This window comes from Dromiciops gliroides, chromosome 3 (assembly GCF_019393635.1).
Source record: "Dromiciops gliroides isolate mDroGli1 chromosome 3, mDroGli1.pri, whole genome shotgun sequence".
NCBI classification, from domain to species: domain Eukaryota; kingdom Metazoa; phylum Chordata; class Mammalia; order Microbiotheria; family Microbiotheriidae; genus Dromiciops; species Dromiciops gliroides.
In genome coordinates, this window is record NC_057863.1 from 225,854,623 (window position 1) to 225,872,387 (window position 17,765).

Below are 17,765 nucleotides of genomic sequence, written 5' to 3' on the forward strand. Positions count from 1 at the left end.
CTATGAAACAAATCACTTCTGCCTCATGAGGATGTTTAAGTGGGAGCATGGAAAAAATGGGGTGGAAGGTCTGGATGGCCAAGAGAATACAGACCTCAACCAAAAGTTTGTGTTTAATTCTTTGGGAAAATTGCATTTAAAATCACTTTGTGGTCTTTGTGTCTCCTCTCTGTATAAAACAACAACCACCACCACCAAAAGAAAAAAAGAAAAAACCCCTCTACTTAAAGCAGAGGTTCTTCACCTTTTTGATGTCAAGGACCACTTTGGCAGTCCAGTGAATAATATTCCTCAAGAATAATGTTTTTAAGTGAATAAAGTAAAATACAAAGGACTACAAAGTTTAGTGAAAAGGAAGATGTTATTTTTTCTCATCAAATTTAAAGACCTGACTGAAGTATATCTATGGACCCCTTGGGGATCTGTGGTCCCTATGTTAAAAATATAGGATATCTTATAGCATAACACAACACAATATAGTGCAGTGTAGCATTGTATATAAACAGTATCTCTTAAGAAGTCTCATTAAAATGAAGTTAATGAAATTTGCATAACCTGTGGGATTACCGAATATAATAAAATTGGAAAGAACCATTAGTATTAACTAATTTCCTCTTATCAAAACTCAAACTCAATACAATCATTACATAAGAGCATTAACTTCTATCATTATAATTACCAATGTAATTGTATTAACTCATAAAACTGTTTCTATAGAAAGTGAATTACTCTCATCACCTGTCTTGGAGCTAAGCTAGAGAGAGAGTGGTTGTCTAAGGGAATCTGGAATGATAGTGGAAGTAAACTGGCCTACCAATATGAAAATAATCTTTCTAACACATGGCTTCACCATGTCACTCTGCACAAGGACCTACAATGTCTCCTTATTTCTTAATCACATCAAACCCAAACTCTCCAGGTTGCAATTTAAAGCCCTTCACCAATATATCCAACTTTTCCTCATACCATTGCCTAGCTTAAGCTTTCCATTATAAGATTTATTGAGTACCTGATATATTTAAGACATTTTGCTAGGTACTGAAATATGATCTTTGAGTGATGTTTGTTTCTTCTTTTCAGTCTGTATATTACTAAAATACATTTGTCTATATGTTATTTCATATAATGATATTATTTGTAACCAATTATATTGTAATTCCTGTTTTCCTGTGGTCAGAAACTATTCTCCACTTTCTATTCTCTGATAAAGGGTCTGATCATAATCCTTGATACTAAGTTTTTTAGTAAATTCATGAATAAACGAATGAACCCTATACTTAAGAAACAAGAGGAAATCTCAGACAGGTATTGTCCCCTTAGCTTATGCCCATGGATGCATCTCTTTTTATAAAATCATAGAATGTTATTGCTGCTAACAGCTTTAGTGAACACTTTGTTCACTCCCCCACCCCTTTTATAGATGAAGGAACTGAAGCCCAGAGAAGTAAAATCACTTGCCCAGGGGCACACAGTTTATGGGTGAATGAATTAAGCATTTCTTAAGCACTTACCATGTAACTACCAAGCACCATGTTAAGTGCTGGGGTAGAAAAAAAATTAAAGAAGACAGACTTCTCTGACTTCCCAGACCTTCATTCTTTTTAACACCCCTAGACATCCCTGTGTATTTATCAAGTGTACAGAAACATGACTAAGTGTGCTAAAGCAGAAAAATCTGTGAGCTCTTCCATATTACTGATTTGGTGTGTAGTGTTATGATTTCTTGAAACCTCGTTAAAAATGAAGAACAGGGCACATAAATTAACCTTAAGAGCTTTGCGCCCATTCATAAAAATGTGAAGTAGAAAACTTCCTGACAATGAGATGCAGGTGTAATTTCCTCCCATTGTAGTGAGGACTGAGAATCCTATTTTCCTCTTGGAAGCATAGAAAATAACTTCCCAGAGTTTAAAATAAAAAGAGGAAAAAACTACCCTATTACATGAGTTTTGTTTCTTAAGGAAAAACATTTTTGTATATGGAAATGTTTAGGGATTGGCTTCTTAAAGTTTTGCTGCCTAATAGTTTCATAAGCAGAGAAAACCATAAAATTGTGTTTTGTAGATCCCTGAATTTTAAAATTATTTTAAAATTAATAGTTAGAAAATTCAAGTAGCTAAAATATACTGAATACAAATAGTGATAATTTGTAATATTTTCTGTGCTTCCACAGAGGCCAGCCAGGGTTGTATTAGTGAGCAATCAGCAAAATTCTTCCTGATGTTAGAATTCAGTGAGAAAATGTAGATGATGTATTTTAAAAAATCAACCAACATTAGTTCCAAATATTTAAGGGTTTGGCAACATGCAGATTTTTAAAATTCAAGGAACACCTACTATGTGCAGGGTACAATTCAAACATTTGGGTAGTTGGCTGATTTTTTCACTTTTCAGACATCTTGACATCATAAAGCGATATTCCTGTCATTTTTCCTTGACTTGCACTTACAAAGTTGACAATGAAAGCATCTCTACTACCTACTCCTTTCTAATTAGAAATTATATCTCATACCAGATATTAATACTTTTAACTTGGATTAGACTTTTTGAAAACAAGTGTTTTCCATTTGTTTCTACTGGAAATACAGGGGAGAAAGGCATTGTAATCTAGCAGAATTCTGTCTGATCCTGAGGGGAAAAAATAACCTCTTTGAGCCTCTGTTGCTTTATGGGTAAAATGGGAGGAATTATCTCTATCTACTTAGCACAGTGACTTGAAAATGTTAGAGTAGTATATAAATGTAGGTTATTGTTTATGAACGTACAAATATCTCTTTATTCATTTTTCAGTCATGTCCAACTTTCTGTGACTCCATTTGGGGTTTTCTTGGCAAAAATACTGGAGTGGTTTGCCATTTCCTTCTCCAACTCATTTGACAGATAAGGAAATGGAATCAAACATGATTATGTGACTTGCCCAGGGTCATACAGTTAGAAAGTGTCTGAGGCCAGATTTAAACTCAGTAAAATGAGACTTCCTGACTTCAGGTCCAACACTCTATCAACTATACCACTTAGCTGTCCCACAAATATCTCTAAAGTAGAATAAACACCCTCTATACCCTCTTTCCCCTGTTCTCCCCCACTCTTCCCCCCCTTTTCTCCCCCACTCCCCCCCTTTTTTTCTCCCCCACTCCCCCCCTTATTTCTCCCCCACTCCCCCCTTTTTTCTCCCCCACTCCCCCCTTTTTTCTTCCCCACTCTCCCTCCTTTTCTCCCCCCTTTTCTCCTCCTTCCCTCTCCCTCCCTCCCTCCCTCCATTCCCCCCCCCCTCTCATACACAGATTAAAGACCCCCCTGATTAAAACTACCTAATCTCAAAAGCTTTCCATAATTGGGTGCCTTTCAGCAGGTCTCCAAGCAAAGTCTGGATGTCCACTTCTCAGGAATGTTGTCAACATAACCCTCTTCCAAATGGATTGGAAAAGATGCTCTCTGCGATCCCTTCTGACTGGCATTCTCTTCCCATACTTAATTTAAAACTTCATCTTCTTCCCCTGTTTTAAAGTCTTTACTTTTGTATCCTAAGTGGTGGGGGTGGGACCCGAGATGTTATAGTTTTTAACAAGAGATTTGACTGAAAAATGTTTCTAATAGAACAGAGTAGAAAAAGAGTTTCTACTCTTTTCATCTTTCAGCAGTTCTGCTCCCGTCATTTTTTTCATTGTAATATTATAATTGATATAAAATAAAAGATTGGGTTTATATGCCACCAGTTGCTTTTCATTTTTAACAATCACAGCACATGGTTGACATATTTGGTGACCAGGTATAGTTTTTAGTACATGGCAGGATGAGCCCTAATTTTTTTAAACACGAGCACCATATGGCTAATTCCATGTGTTGCTATTTGAGAATGGGTCACTGCCTTGGAGAAATTGCTAATTTTGCAAATAAATGGATGGGGGGAATACAAAAAGGCATATTGTCCAAATTGCTAAACATAGCTTTGGATCAGAAGTTTTGCTGGCCTTCCCACAAAGCCAGCCTGAATAAACCATAGCGGGTGATTTGAACCTGGTGTCCATTTGGTGAACTGTACTATTCTCTTACAGACTGCAGTGGGCTGTACATAACATTCCTGTCACTGTTACTGCAGCCCCCGTTAATTGTAGTGCAACAGAGAGGTTTAAAGAGATCTGGTTCCCAAGCTTGCTAATGAGCATAAGGCTCTCTTCACCCTTAATGAACCAAGATTGGTGTGTGGATTTTTCCCCCCTCCTTTTTTTTTTTTTTTTACACGGGGGTGAGTGGTGGGGAAAAGGGGGGGTGGGGGTGGCAGCAAGGGTTCACACAACCTAACAACGACTTTACAGTGAATGGACTGTGCAGCTGTGGCATCTGAAGCTGTCTTGAGCTGGAGATGATTGTAGTGTGGAAGAAGTACAGCCCTGTGAGTGTGAGGCTGAGTCCTTTGCTTCTGCTCCACTGGCCTGTCGGCTCATGACAATGACGAGTTCTTGATGGGAGAGCTTTAGGAAAGGAGAGCTTTAGGCAGGGCAACTTGCCCTCAGCAATTACTTCTTGTAATTCGCACAGACAGGAAGGAATCAAGTGTCGTTTTGGTTATGGGGGAAGGTGGGTACTTTCACATATGCACAGCGGCTTGCCTCCTATCTTCAAATCACAGAGCCTTTGAATGCCAAGTTTCCTGGCCAGCTAAGGCCAGTTTAAAAAAAAAACCAACAACAATAACAACAAAAAACAACAAGGTTTTGACTGATCACCTTTTCAACTTCTACCTGTGAGGGTTGGGGGACAGGAGGAACAAACCATGAAAAATATGTCTGCTTTCCCAATGATCATTCTGAAACTTGATGTAGTTTATTTAGGTCAAATATTTCCAAAGTTGGCCTTGCCAGCTATAGCTTCAATCACTGTCTGATGTATGTGTGTATGTACTGATTTTTACGTCTGTGTACATTAAGGAAAATATCTACCTTTCCATTTAATTCAGCACCTGTGCTGCACTGTTGAATAAAATATCATTAAAACATATATGTGGAAAAACCCACAAAACATATATGTGCTAACATGAATATTCATGGATGATATACCATAAACATAAAGAGTTCTGAAACTATCAGTAGTAAGTAGATTGGTTCATTTCTCCAATTCTTCTGAATTTGAACCAAAGTATTAAAAGGTTGTACTCTTTTTTTTTGGGAGGGGGGCAATGAGGGTTAAGTGACTTGGCCAGGGTCACACAACTAGTGTCAAGTGAATGAGTCCAGATTTTGAACTTGAGTCCTCCTGAATCCAGGGCCAGTGCTTTATCCACATAAAGGTGGTACTCTTAAGGTACTCAAAGGGTTCTTAACCTAGTTTGTGTCATGAATAGATTCTTGAGGCAGTCTGGTAAAACCTGTGGACCCCTTCTTCAGAGGAATGTTTTTGGGTTTTGTTTTGTTTTGTTTTGTTTTTAGTGAGGCAATTGGGGTTAAGTGACTTGCCCAGGGTCACACAGCTAGTAAGTGTCAAGTGTCTGAGGCTGGATTTGAACTCAGGTACTCCTGAATCCAGGGCCGGTGCTCTATCCACTGAGCCACCTAGCTGCCCCCCAGAGGAATGTTTTAAAGTGCATAAAATAAAATATGTAGGATTACAAAGGAAACCAATTATATTGAACTACAGTTAATAATGTCTTTTTTCTAGAAAAGTTCATGGACCCCAGGTTAAGATATCCTCTTACAACCCTTTTATGAGCTTTAATTGCTCATCTAAATGGGCTTTACCATTTAAAAATGCAAATTATTAAGAAATCATTGGCTTATGAGGAGGGGGAGTGTCATAGAGAGATACCATCATTAAGTTAGGTGTTTTTAATTTTCCTTTCACCAAACAGGAAGAGAAGCAAAATCAGTCGGAGACTGTGTCTGCTAAATCAGAACTTCAGGCGGTTCTATAACAGGGTGATTTGGAAGTATTGTGAGAGGCAGCAAAAGTTGACAACCCCCAACCCTCGTGACTGACCCCTCGTGCTTTCTCTTGCCTAATCGAAATTTACATCGTGTTTTCCAGATAGCTGATCAGCTTCCCTGGATTTCGCTGACGACACAGGAAAGCTTTGCTTGAAGATGGAAACATTGGAGTCGGAACTGACCTGCCCTATCTGTCTGGAGCTGTTTGAAGACCCTCTACTGCTGCCCTGCGCCCATAGCCTCTGTTTCAACTGTGCACATCGCATCCTCGTCTCCCACTGCGCCACCAACGAATCTGTGGAATCCATCACCGCTTTCCAGTGCCCTACTTGCCGTTATGTCATCACCCTCAGCCAGAGAGGTCTAGAGGGACTCAAGCGGAACGTCACCCTGCAAAACATTATCGACAGGTTTCAGAAGGCTTCTGTGAGTGGGCCCAATTCTCCCAGCGAGACCCGCCGAGAGCGGGCCTTTGATAGCAACACCATGACCTCCAGCGAGAAAGTTCTCTGTCAATTCTGTGACCAGGACCCTGCCCAGGATGCTGTGAAAACCTGTGTCACTTGTGAAGTGTCCTACTGTGAGGAGTGCCTGAAAGCCACTCACCCGAATAAGAAGCCCTTCACAGGCCACCGTCTCATTGAGCCAATTCCAGACTCTCACATTAGAGGACTGATGTGCTTGGAACATGAGGATGAGAAGGTGAATATGTACTGTGTGACAGATGACCAGCTAATCTGTGCCTTATGTAAGCTGGTTGGGCGACATCGAGATCATCAGGTGGCTGCTTTGAGTGAGCGCTATGACAAGTTGAAGGTTAGTGCCATCCGTTGTAAGCCAGAAAATGTCATGGGAACAAAACCCTTTACTCCTTATTTCGTTGGCAGGCAGGTGAAGGTTTTGTCCCCACCTGTGTTATCTGATTGGGATTAGCATGTTTTTGGCACTTTCTAAATGTTACACAAGAATAGATCTTGTAGGAAGTAGACTATTGCTTGTTATTTTCCATGTTCATGAATGTGTATGTGATCTCTTGAAATTTGGATAAGTATCAATCATTTTTGTTTTTTTTTGTTGTTTTTTAATGTAGATATAGATAAAGAGATAGAAATCTAGCCTTGGGACATTTACTTCATTCAGGGAAAAATCTTTCTATCCTTACTGCACACCTAGGAGTGAAAAGTCATGTCATTTCAGGAGAAAAAAAAAACCGCAGCATTTTAAAGATTATGGAACATCTCCTATGTTCAGTTGGTTATATTCCTTAAAACTAGGTTTCTTGAGTTTCTTTGCCCAGGTAGCTTGAGGTTAGATCTTAGTTTGATCATGTAATAAGTCAGAAAATATTTGAGCTCTAGGTTCATCATTGGTTGACTTTACCTAAAACTCTAACTCCATACCTAGACTGTAAGTCCTCAAATTGGAATAGAGTACATTTGAGTAGAAAGACCAAACAAGGATCCCTGAGGTCTGTTTGTCTTCCAAGGGAATGTGGGTATGATTATTTTAAAGTACTATTACAACCGAGATATTTTATGAAGATTAAAAAAACCCTCGATCTTCACTGGCTAATTTTAGATAGGAAAGCATCAATTAAAAGAAAAGGAACCACATATTAAAAGCTTTAAGTAAATATACATTGAAGCTCTTCCTCTCAGGAAAAACACATACTGTGGTGTTGATCAAACAAGATAAATCACCTGATTGTATTATATATTATGACTCTGAGAAAAATCTTCCCTTCTAACTTGGCTGCTACAAAGCTTTTCTTTGGCAGTAAAGGGTAGTTATGTTTATGGGTCCTAAGTAATTTATTTCTTGATAATAGGATTAAATGAAACACACCAAACTCTTTAATTCTTGACTTAACTGAAGGGAACTTTATGTATGATGGAGTCAATCCCTTCATCCAAGATGCCACAAAGATCAAGAGCTTCACCTGTGTAAAGTGCTACACCTGAAGAATCTAAAGACGGAAAATCATCAGTGAATTCTGACTACTTGGTGGAAAATAAATATTAAGGACTTTACTAATAGGTATAGGAAAATAGAGAGTAACTGTTATTTAGAGTAGTGAATGGAGGTGGAACTTAGGAGATATTTTGGTCTTAATAACAGGTCATACAACTGCAAATCCTATAGGATTCTTTTAATTAACATTGCTTTGTAAAAAACAACCTCAGACAACTAAAACTATTGGTTGTTGTTGTTTTTTTAAAATTTTTTTCCTAACAAAGTCTCCCCAGATTCCCCCTGGAGTGGTGGTATGCAGGGTTAGAATTAGTGAGGTTCTAAAGTATAAATATGTTAAGTCATGGTATACTAAACTGTATTTTCATGTTTTCCAAAAAAAAAAATCTACTAGTTCGATGACATGACAATGTCTTTTCATTTTAAAATTGTGAACATACTTTCATTGAGCCACCTTTGGATTTGATACTTAGCCCCTGGGAGTCACTGCTGTTAATTATTTAAATTATTTCTTCTCCTTTATTAGCCACAAGACAGAAATTACCATTGTGATCTACTTCTTTAAGAGATGGAAATGAAACTCCTTCAACTGAAAGTTCTGGTACACGAGTTTTATCAAAACAGTGAATTTAGCAGTAGCTATAGTCAAACCACAGAAGCTGAAAATTAACAATAAGGATCAATTATTTTGTTTCTATCCATTATTTTGTTTCATAAATGTAAGTATACACATTACCAGCCAATGTGAGACACTACCCCCTTACCCTAAAAAAAAAAAGCCAACACTTTCAAAGCTGTAACACTGGAATAAGTCAGACAGCAGCATAAGTATGTGTTTTTTCCTTTTGGTTTATTAAAAGATCTTTAATATAACTAGCATATGAAAATTTTCTACAAAACACAACAGTTACCACATAGTCGCATTCACATAATATGTAAGAGGAAGATGTTGCATGCTTTAGAAGGAACAAACCATATGCATAGATAACTAAAAATGAATTTTAAAGGATCCTCACTTTGATCCAATAAAACAAGAATATACCACACATCTGGTATTCATGCTTTAGCACCTAACAATACACAGGCAAGTCATTTTGGGAAGAGGGGGTGGGCACAATAAAAGGACAGAAAGAAGAGAGATACTGCTTGTAGAAATAAAAAGGTGAACTTCTTTTTCATTCACTTGGATCCTTGGGGACATATATAGTTTCTCTGGGCATGTATCCCTCCCTCTGGTATTACAACAGTTAAGCAAATATGAAGAGGAAAATGAATCCATTAATTAAATCTTGTTATGTTAGGAGAATATTCTTTTTTCTTGTTATAACTTATCTTCAAGAGGCATGTTTCAGGACATTAGTATACCATTGGAACAAAAAGGAACGTGATTTTTACATTGTGAATCCTTTTCTGTATGTCAAAGAGAAATCATATACTCATACACATACACTAAAAGCAGACGTGTAGAATCCTTGCAAAGAAAATCTCTTTTCATTCTGCTTGGCATAAAATTATTTCAACGAACGTAATGCTTTCTGAGAATATTGCATTGGAAAGCAACCACAGAATACCAAAGTAAGGAGAAATTTTAATTTACGTTTCATGAAAACAGTTATAAGCCTATTAAGATAGAAATTCTTCTGCCAAATGCTATGCTGACTAAGTAGAGCATATTCAAACACGGACATTTCCTTTTTCCATTCATTTGGAGGTTAAGAAACCTTAATATCTGCCACACCAGGAGGAAAAGTACAGTGAGGGCTAGATAGCTTGTGTCCCAGATAACAAAGAAATTTCAGTATTATGAATTCCAGAGTGAGGTATTTCTCTGACCTTCAACATCAAGCTAGACTTTAAATTTAGTTACAATTTAAGCTGCAGATAATTATTTGGTTGCCCTGGTTATGAACATTGATTGTAAGGGATTCACGTGCATGTAGCATACTTCTATGATAATTATAATTATCAATTATTTGATATAATTTCTAAAAAAAAAAGTGTCTATCCCATATCCTGTATCTTATCTACTTGGACTAGTTGCCCAATATGAAATCTCTTGTTTTAATGCGTTGTATAACGCTAAGTCTTGTACACTTAGGTTTGAGTAATGCATGCTAAGATACCAGATTTATAGTTTTAAAGGGGAAAAATGTTGTTCTTCTAAGGATGATTGTCATCTTTACAATACAGGGATGGTATAGGCAGGAGAGCACTCACTGTCTCAATTAGGACAAAGGCATCCAAAGAGAGAATGTGTTTTAGTTTAATTCATCAAATATTTAATCAGAGCTTACTGTAACAAAGTGCTGGGTCCTTGGGTATATAAAAAGGGAAACACTATGAAGTCTTTGTCCCTACAGAGTTTACCATTTGGTGGGGATGAAGAGTGAGAAGTCGTGTAATCAAATTGCAATGACAGAAGTTAGAAATATTAAGTGTATTTTAGAAGGTTGGATCTTGACATAGCCAGATAGCATAGAGGTGAGACAAAATGACCAACATTTCTGTTAAGGTTATTGGGTGTTTCAGGTGAAAGATTCTTTGAAAGGATAGGATTTCAAAAGGGTTATATTCTATTGATTAAATCACTGGAATTCCTTCATTGGTGTTGATTACCATGATTATCATCCATGCCATCTTATACAAAAATACAAGTTCATAAATTGGATGGAAAAGATGGACCAGCAGCTTCCTAGAAGAATCCTTCTTTCTATTATATATTCTAATTGGAAATAATAATTACAAGTGAATTTTCGTGAGGTGAATGGAGAAGAAAAATTTAATGTTATTCATGCATGTACATTACTGAATGCCTTTGGAAATGTAAAGGAAGGTGATAGGAATAGAAAGGAGTTAAACCAGGCAAGAAATCCCATTATCCATAAGGCTACTACATATCTGTGAGTAGTAAAGGAACATATCTAGGAAGAAAATGTCCAAGGAGCAACAAGGTATTTAGCTCCAATTAGACAAGCAGCTTTGAGCTGCTGATAGAATATCTTGTTCAGCCCCCATAGACAAAAGAAAAGTGGAACCTATTGTGCAACTTATTCAGCCTCTTCATTTTATTTATCTGGAAATTAAGGCCCAGAGATGGCTAAATGATTTGACATTGATCAGGCAGCTGAAACTAGAACCCAGGTCCCCCAACTCCCAATCCAATCCAATTTCCATAGTACTCAGTGATAGCCTGGAGGAAACTTCCAAAGAGTATCTGATAGGGGCAGCTAGGTGGCACAGTGGATAGAACACCAGCCCTGGAGTCAGGAGGACCTGAGTTCAAATCCAGCCTCAGACACTTGACACTTACTAGCTGTGTGACCCTGGGCAAGTCACTTGACCCCAATTGCTTCACAAAAAAAAAAAAAATTAAAGAGTATCTGACAAATGAGTTCCTTAATGCCTCCTGGAACCACAATCTAGATTTATTGGTCATTCACTTACTCATGAGGTAAGTAATTGAGGGAATTCAGCCCTATTATTTCCTTAGGTACATACATCTACTCCTACTTCTCATTCCCAGCCTTACTGCGGCTATCTTGTGTAGGGATTTGTATCTATAAAGGAAACTTAACATTATGTCCTAGGTGAGGTCTCTAGAATTCCTCTGTCGGGTTTCTCCTTATCAAAGTAAATGTTTAAATGAACATCCTTCCCTAACTAGGAGGAACTTTGAAGGCCATTTAATCCAATCATTGTATTAATAGAAATCTTACCTACAAAAATATGTAGTCATTTCGAGTTAGTATCTACTGACTTCTCGAGTGTACATGACTGTTGGAAACATAGAGGTACAATGTCATGGGCGAATGATTGGGTCTTTCGAAATTTTGCTCAGATGCTAGAGTGTATCTAGAGGAGCCCAACCAGGATAGCAAGAAGAATTGAAAACAACGTCACTTGAGGCACAGGCCCAATGGAAGAAAGGATGCATGTTTAGACTAATGAAGAATAGGCTTAACGTGTGCGTGTGAGCACGTGCGCTCAACCTGATAACTTCAATATTTAAAGAGTTGCCATGTAAAAGTAGGTTTGGGCTTATTTTCTGTGGCACCATAGGGCAGACATATAATGTGTGACTGGAAATTCTAGGAAGAAAGATTTCAGTGCAGTGTAAAGAAGAACTTTTTGACCGTTTAGACATGTTAAAAAATGGATTGAACTCCCTCACGTGTTAGTATTGGATGTTTGCGAGCAGAAGCTGGAAGACCATTTGTCAAAGGAGTTATTGTAAAGGTAATGTGAGGGAGAGTTAAGAGTGGTTGGGTAAGGAGTAGGAATTTGCTTACACTGAAAAGCCCTTTCCAACTCTAAGAAACTTGAGACTAAGTTTTACAGTGTTTTTGCAACATAACCTGTGTGCTGAGGAAGAGGTAGTATTAAACAAGTTATAGCATGTTAAATAAAAGATAGTATAATAAAATTATTGTAAGAGTTATAAATTATATATTTACAAATATACAATTTACAATTATATATTTACAAATGTACAATTAATATATTTACAAATATACAAATATCCAAAATTATCATAAAAGATTAAAATGGCAGAAAAATAAAATCCCAATTTAGACTAAAGAAATTGCGATTGAAAACCAACACATATCAATTAATTTCTGTCGTGATTACTTTTCCTGAAATAGCCTGAATAATGGTTTAATTATTTCTATTTAAGTAACTATTCAAAATGAATAAATTTCAAAGGAATGCCTTATTCTGTTCATTCAAGTGATATTTTGGTACTGTGGATATGCCAAGAAAATAAATTCATTGTCTGTCTACAAAATGACACTGTTGAAAATTCACTAGAATTGGATTAGCTAATTATATTCCTAGCTTTTAGTTTGTGCAGTGGAAAAAGCCCTGAATTTGGAGTCAGGAAACCTTCCATTCACTAGCTAACTGACCTTGACAAGCCACTGAACTTTTCTGGGTTTCAGTTTCTTCATCTAAAACGTAGAAATGATCATATTTGCACTACCTGCCTCAGAGAGTTGCTGATTAAAATGTTCTGTAAATAGGAACTGACTTATTAGAGCCAAAGCTCTCCGTTCCAATATTAGACATATTTATTAGACACCTACTATATACTAGGCACCGAACTAGTTTCTAAGAATAGAAAAACAAATATAAAATTGTCCCTTTCCTCTAGTTTAAGTTCTCCTGAGGGGAAGTAATTCACATCCCAATAAGTACAAAATACAGACAAAGATCATATAACATAATTTCAAAGGAGGGGGTGGAGTACCTAGAGTCCTGAAAGAGGGGGAAACACTTTTTCACTTTTTATCCACAGGATCTGGTCCAAGGCCAGGTACATTGTAGTTGCTTAACAAATGTTGTTTGATAGTTTGACAGTTTAGAGAGTAAAACTTGAGTTCTGGTAATATTTACATTTTGATGCCTTTTAGGGTATGTAGAATAGAAGATATAATGGGCAAACCTTTGTCATCTAGGTGGTAAGTTAGCTGTTCCTTGGAAAGATTTATGAGTCTTTCTCCCAACAGACTAAGAATTTTCCAAAGATATATCTGTCCTGAAAGAGTTGATGTGGCTAAGTAACCAACTTGTTTTTGAGAGTGAATTAAGTACCCATCTGACTTGACTGTTATTTGCAAATGGCATCTTCTTAAAATTGATCTATCCTTTTGAAAAGCATGCCTTTTCCTTTATGATTACATTCTGGGACTAGGGCTACAATATTATGAATTGACTTAGGAAACATTGTGTATGGGCATCCATGTGTTATAATGGAGTGGTTAGTGGTAATTCAAGTATTAGCTTTGTCCAGAATGATTCGGAGGTTGAATGCTTGATTTGTCCTGCTGGAAAAGATAAGGAAAATTACCTTAGATCAAGTGCTCTTAACCTGGGCTCTGTAATTTAAAAAAAAAAAATTTTGTGGGGCCATGGGGGTTAAGTGACTTGCCCAGGGTCACACAGCTAGTAAGTGTCAAGTGTCTGAGGCCGGATTTGAACTCAGGTACTCCTGAATCCAGGGCCGGTGCTTTATCCACTTCGCCACCTAGCCACCCCCTGTAATTTTTTTTTTTAAATAACAATTTCAACAAAATTTGAGGTGGGTTTTTTGTAATTCTTTATATTATATTTTGTGCATTTAAAAACCCTTTTCTGAGAAGAGATCCTTAAGGCTTCACCAGAATGTGAAAGAAGTCCGTGACCAAAAAAGGTTAAGAATCCTTGCCTTAGTCTCCAGTGATATGAATGTTCTTACTTTTCTGGAATGTTTTCTTTTATTCTTTCTGACTTGGGGTAGGATAGAGAGGACAACTCAAGAAAAAATTAATGATGAGATTTGCTGGAAGATAATGAAAATATCGAGCCAAGTTTTGAATGTCAGTGTGACGGCTTTTTAGAAGAAAATTTTGAAAGAAATATGTCCTGAGTTTATGTAATATGATCAACACCAGTAAGCTTTATTAAGTTCCCACTGTGCACAGGAAATAGTCCTTGTGACAGAAGTTGACATTTTAACTTATAAAATAGACTGCCCCATTCAAAGGTATCTAGATAGACGAGACAAATGTGGGTGAATAAATGATAGGTAATATGCACCATTTATGCATTTGTAGTTTGGGATGTTTTGCTATAAATCTGACTTTACTATCCCTGGGGTAGTAAATAGAAAAATTACTTCGGTGGTGCAGTGGATAGAGAACTGGCCTTGGAATCAGGAAGACACATCTTAATGAATTCAAATACAGTTTCAGACACTTACTAGCTCTGTGACCCTGGACAAGTCACTTAACCCTATTTGCCTCACTTTCCCCATCTGTCAAAGGAGCTGGAGAAGAAAATGGCAAACCTCTCTAGTATCTTTGCCAGGAAAACCTCAAAAGGGGGCATGAAGAACTGGACACAACTCAATAAGAAGAAAAAAAAGGGGTAAATAATAACAGGCAATATCAGATAGTGGATCTGAAGGAGGGTGGAAATATTAATGTGGAGCACATGTAGGAAGGCATTTTCTAGTTCTTTTCAATGGTTCAGGGATTCCCGCTTTATAATCATCTTCCCTTTCAGCTGAACAGAATGAAGGTAGCAGCTGTTATTATCACTTATCTCCACCCTCATGTCTGCCTGAAAACTGCGCTCAATTGATTTGTTTCAGATCAATTTTCTTTGTTACTTTGTTGAAAAACAATCTAGAGGGAAAAAAAGAGTATTGATGTTTATGTTGGCACCAGATAGGACTTTGTTCTTTTTATTCAGGTTCTATTTTGGTGACTTCACTTAGTGAACGTTTATTTTAGGCAGAAACTTGAATGTCTTGAGGTCTGTCAGTGGATCCAAGGATGATTAAGGCCTACCTCCTAGCCATGAAAACCTTAGAGGATAGTGGGATCAAAGAAAGGGACCTAACCCTAATGTTATCAATGTGAGGAAATCCTGGATGAGAAGACTCTGTGTACCAATGTGGGTTGGCACTTACTCTGCAACTTACAGTCTTGGAGAGTTGCTTAGAACAAAGCTTCATAAACTGTGGGTCACCATCCCATATGTTGTCGGGAAACTGAATGGGGGGGGGTGTGAAAAATTTGGCAACAGCAAAAGGTTATATATACCTTTTTTGCATACTTATATACCCAGGGTTGCATAAAAATTTCTTGGGCAAAAAGGGGTCAAGAATAGAAAAAGTTTAAGAAATCCTGATTTAGAATATTGAGGGGATAAGTGACTTGCCTAGAGTCATGTAGCCGGTGTACATCAAAGACAGTACTTGAACCTGGCCAGCTCTTCCTGGGTCTGAGATCCTCTTTCTCTATACTTCACCATGGCAGACTCTTATGAGTAGTTGAGTTTTGTTTGTTTATTTTACTCTCATAGAAGTCTTAATGAAAAAGATCCAGTACTAAACCATGAGTGATTTTTTAAAAGTTTAAGATTAGTCAGAACTTGTTTTAATTTTTTTTAATAAATGACAAGTCTACAGAATTTCTTATATTTAAACTGAAAACAAACCAAAATGCCCCTCTCAGAAAGGAAAAACAGTGGCAGGCTTGCTTTGCATTCCTTTAGAGTGATCTCGTGAAAAGACTACCGTTCACATACTAGGCTATTAATCGGTTGTCATGTGCTTTCCTTAGAGAAATCCATTTCCTTCCTGAGGAGGAGCAGTAGGTCAGGTAAATATCCAGGCTCGGAAATAGCCTGTATCATGCCCACTCTGGCAAACTACTAATCTCTGCAAAGAAGTTGTTAGATGCACACTCTAGGAAAATCCTATTGTTCAGGCAGACCATTCAGTAATGTCCTTGATCAGTAAGGTGACTGAGCTTAAGCTGTTAACAGAATTTTCACTATTCATTTCTAAAGGATCATTATTTAATTCCTTTGGTTAAAAGCCTGTAGTCAATGTAAAGGATATTTAATGTCTGATATGGTGTTTTGAACCTAATAGGTAATGTATAACTGTTAAATGAATTAAAAATCATTTGAAATAGTTTGGCTATGCCACTTATTTAAGTGAGTGTGATTCTTCTACGTTTTGAAGATCATGGAAACTTAGCCACGTTGTGCGATGGTGGTATAAACACACAAATCACAACATCATGGTACCTAATTCCAAGTTAAGTACATTATTCAATGTTAAGTATATGATTCCAACTCAATGGCAAACACCAAACTGTTTCAGTATCAATTTTGGCCCTAATTTTGCTTTTTCTCAAAGGGAGTAGGCTGTCATAAATGCATGGAAAGAACAAAAAATTAGAAAGAAATAATGCTGTGTCATTAAAATAACCAAGAAGCCTGACCCTGGACAGAAATTTAAAATTATCTCTTTCTCTTATTCCCAGAAGGAGGGGAGCTTGGGTTTAGAATATTGTATATGCCATTAGCTAGACCATAGTTGATCCATTGACATTATTAAAAACTATTAAAAATACAAGCAGGACAACAGATCTATGGAGATGAGGAAGAAATAACCCAAACTCTGGAGGATATTTTTACTCCCTTACCCACTAAGATAGGGTAATCTTCTTTCATTGTGAGGCCTACTTAAAACAAAGAAGAGGAAGGAAATCAGTTGGGAAGAAATCATTCAGTAAAGAAAGAAAGATAACCAAGAACTGTTGAAAGGCTTTTGAGATATATGAAAGCAAAGAAAATTTGGGACAGAGTTGAGGGAAATTTATCTTTAAAGTAAATTAACCAAAATAAGATGGCTTTTTAACAATCTAGTTGATTCGCCATATTACAAAATGTAACATAACTTATGATTTAAAATTTCACTTTCAATCATACAGTTATGGAGTACCTTATGACTAGAGGTCTTAAAGGGATTTTGTTGTTGTTACTTAGTCGTATCAGTCATATCTGACTCTTTGTGACCCCATTTGAGGTTTTTTTGGCAAGGATATTGGAATGGTTTGCCACTTCCTAGTCCAGTTCATTTTATACACAAGGAACTGAGGCAAACAGGGTTAAGTGACTTGCCCAGGGTCACACAGCTAGTAAGTATGAGGCCAGATTTGAACTCAGGAAGATGAGTCTTTCTGATTCCAAGGTCAGGGCTCTATTTGCTGCACCACCTATTTATTTGTTAAGGATGCCATAAGGGTTTCTGCTCAGATATTCATTGGATTAGATGAATTTTGACACCCTTTTCAGCCCTGAGATTTTGTGATTCTATGATTCTATGATTTAATTAATTGAGTCTCAATATTAGCAAACATCAAAGATACAAAACACCACCAAAACCATCCCACTATTTAATAGCACGTTTTTTGCCATCCTAAAGTAGTACCAGTTTTTTCTTCTTTTTAAAGTTGTCCTTATACTGTCATACCAGGAAATTATCCTAACTTTTTTTTTCAGGAAAAAGGAGAAAATCTGTTTCTTCCTGTTTGC

At 37.1% G+C, this 17,765-nt stretch overlaps 1 protein-coding gene across 3 annotated transcripts in view; it reads left to right on the plus strand.

Annotated features, from left to right (window-relative positions):
- Positions 1–17,765, plus strand: part of MID1 (midline 1) — a 440,931-nt gene that overhangs the window by 292,779 nt on the left and 130,387 nt on the right. For all 3 annotated transcript variants that reach the window (XM_043998250.1, XM_043998249.1, XM_043998248.1), the window contains exon 2: positions 6,022–6,737. In XM_043998250.1, coding sequence (XP_043854185.1) covers positions 6,078–6,737 — 660 coding nt within the window. In that variant the 5' untranslated portion in view covers positions 6,022–6,077. The remainder of the gene's footprint in view (positions 1–6,021; positions 6,738–17,765) is intronic.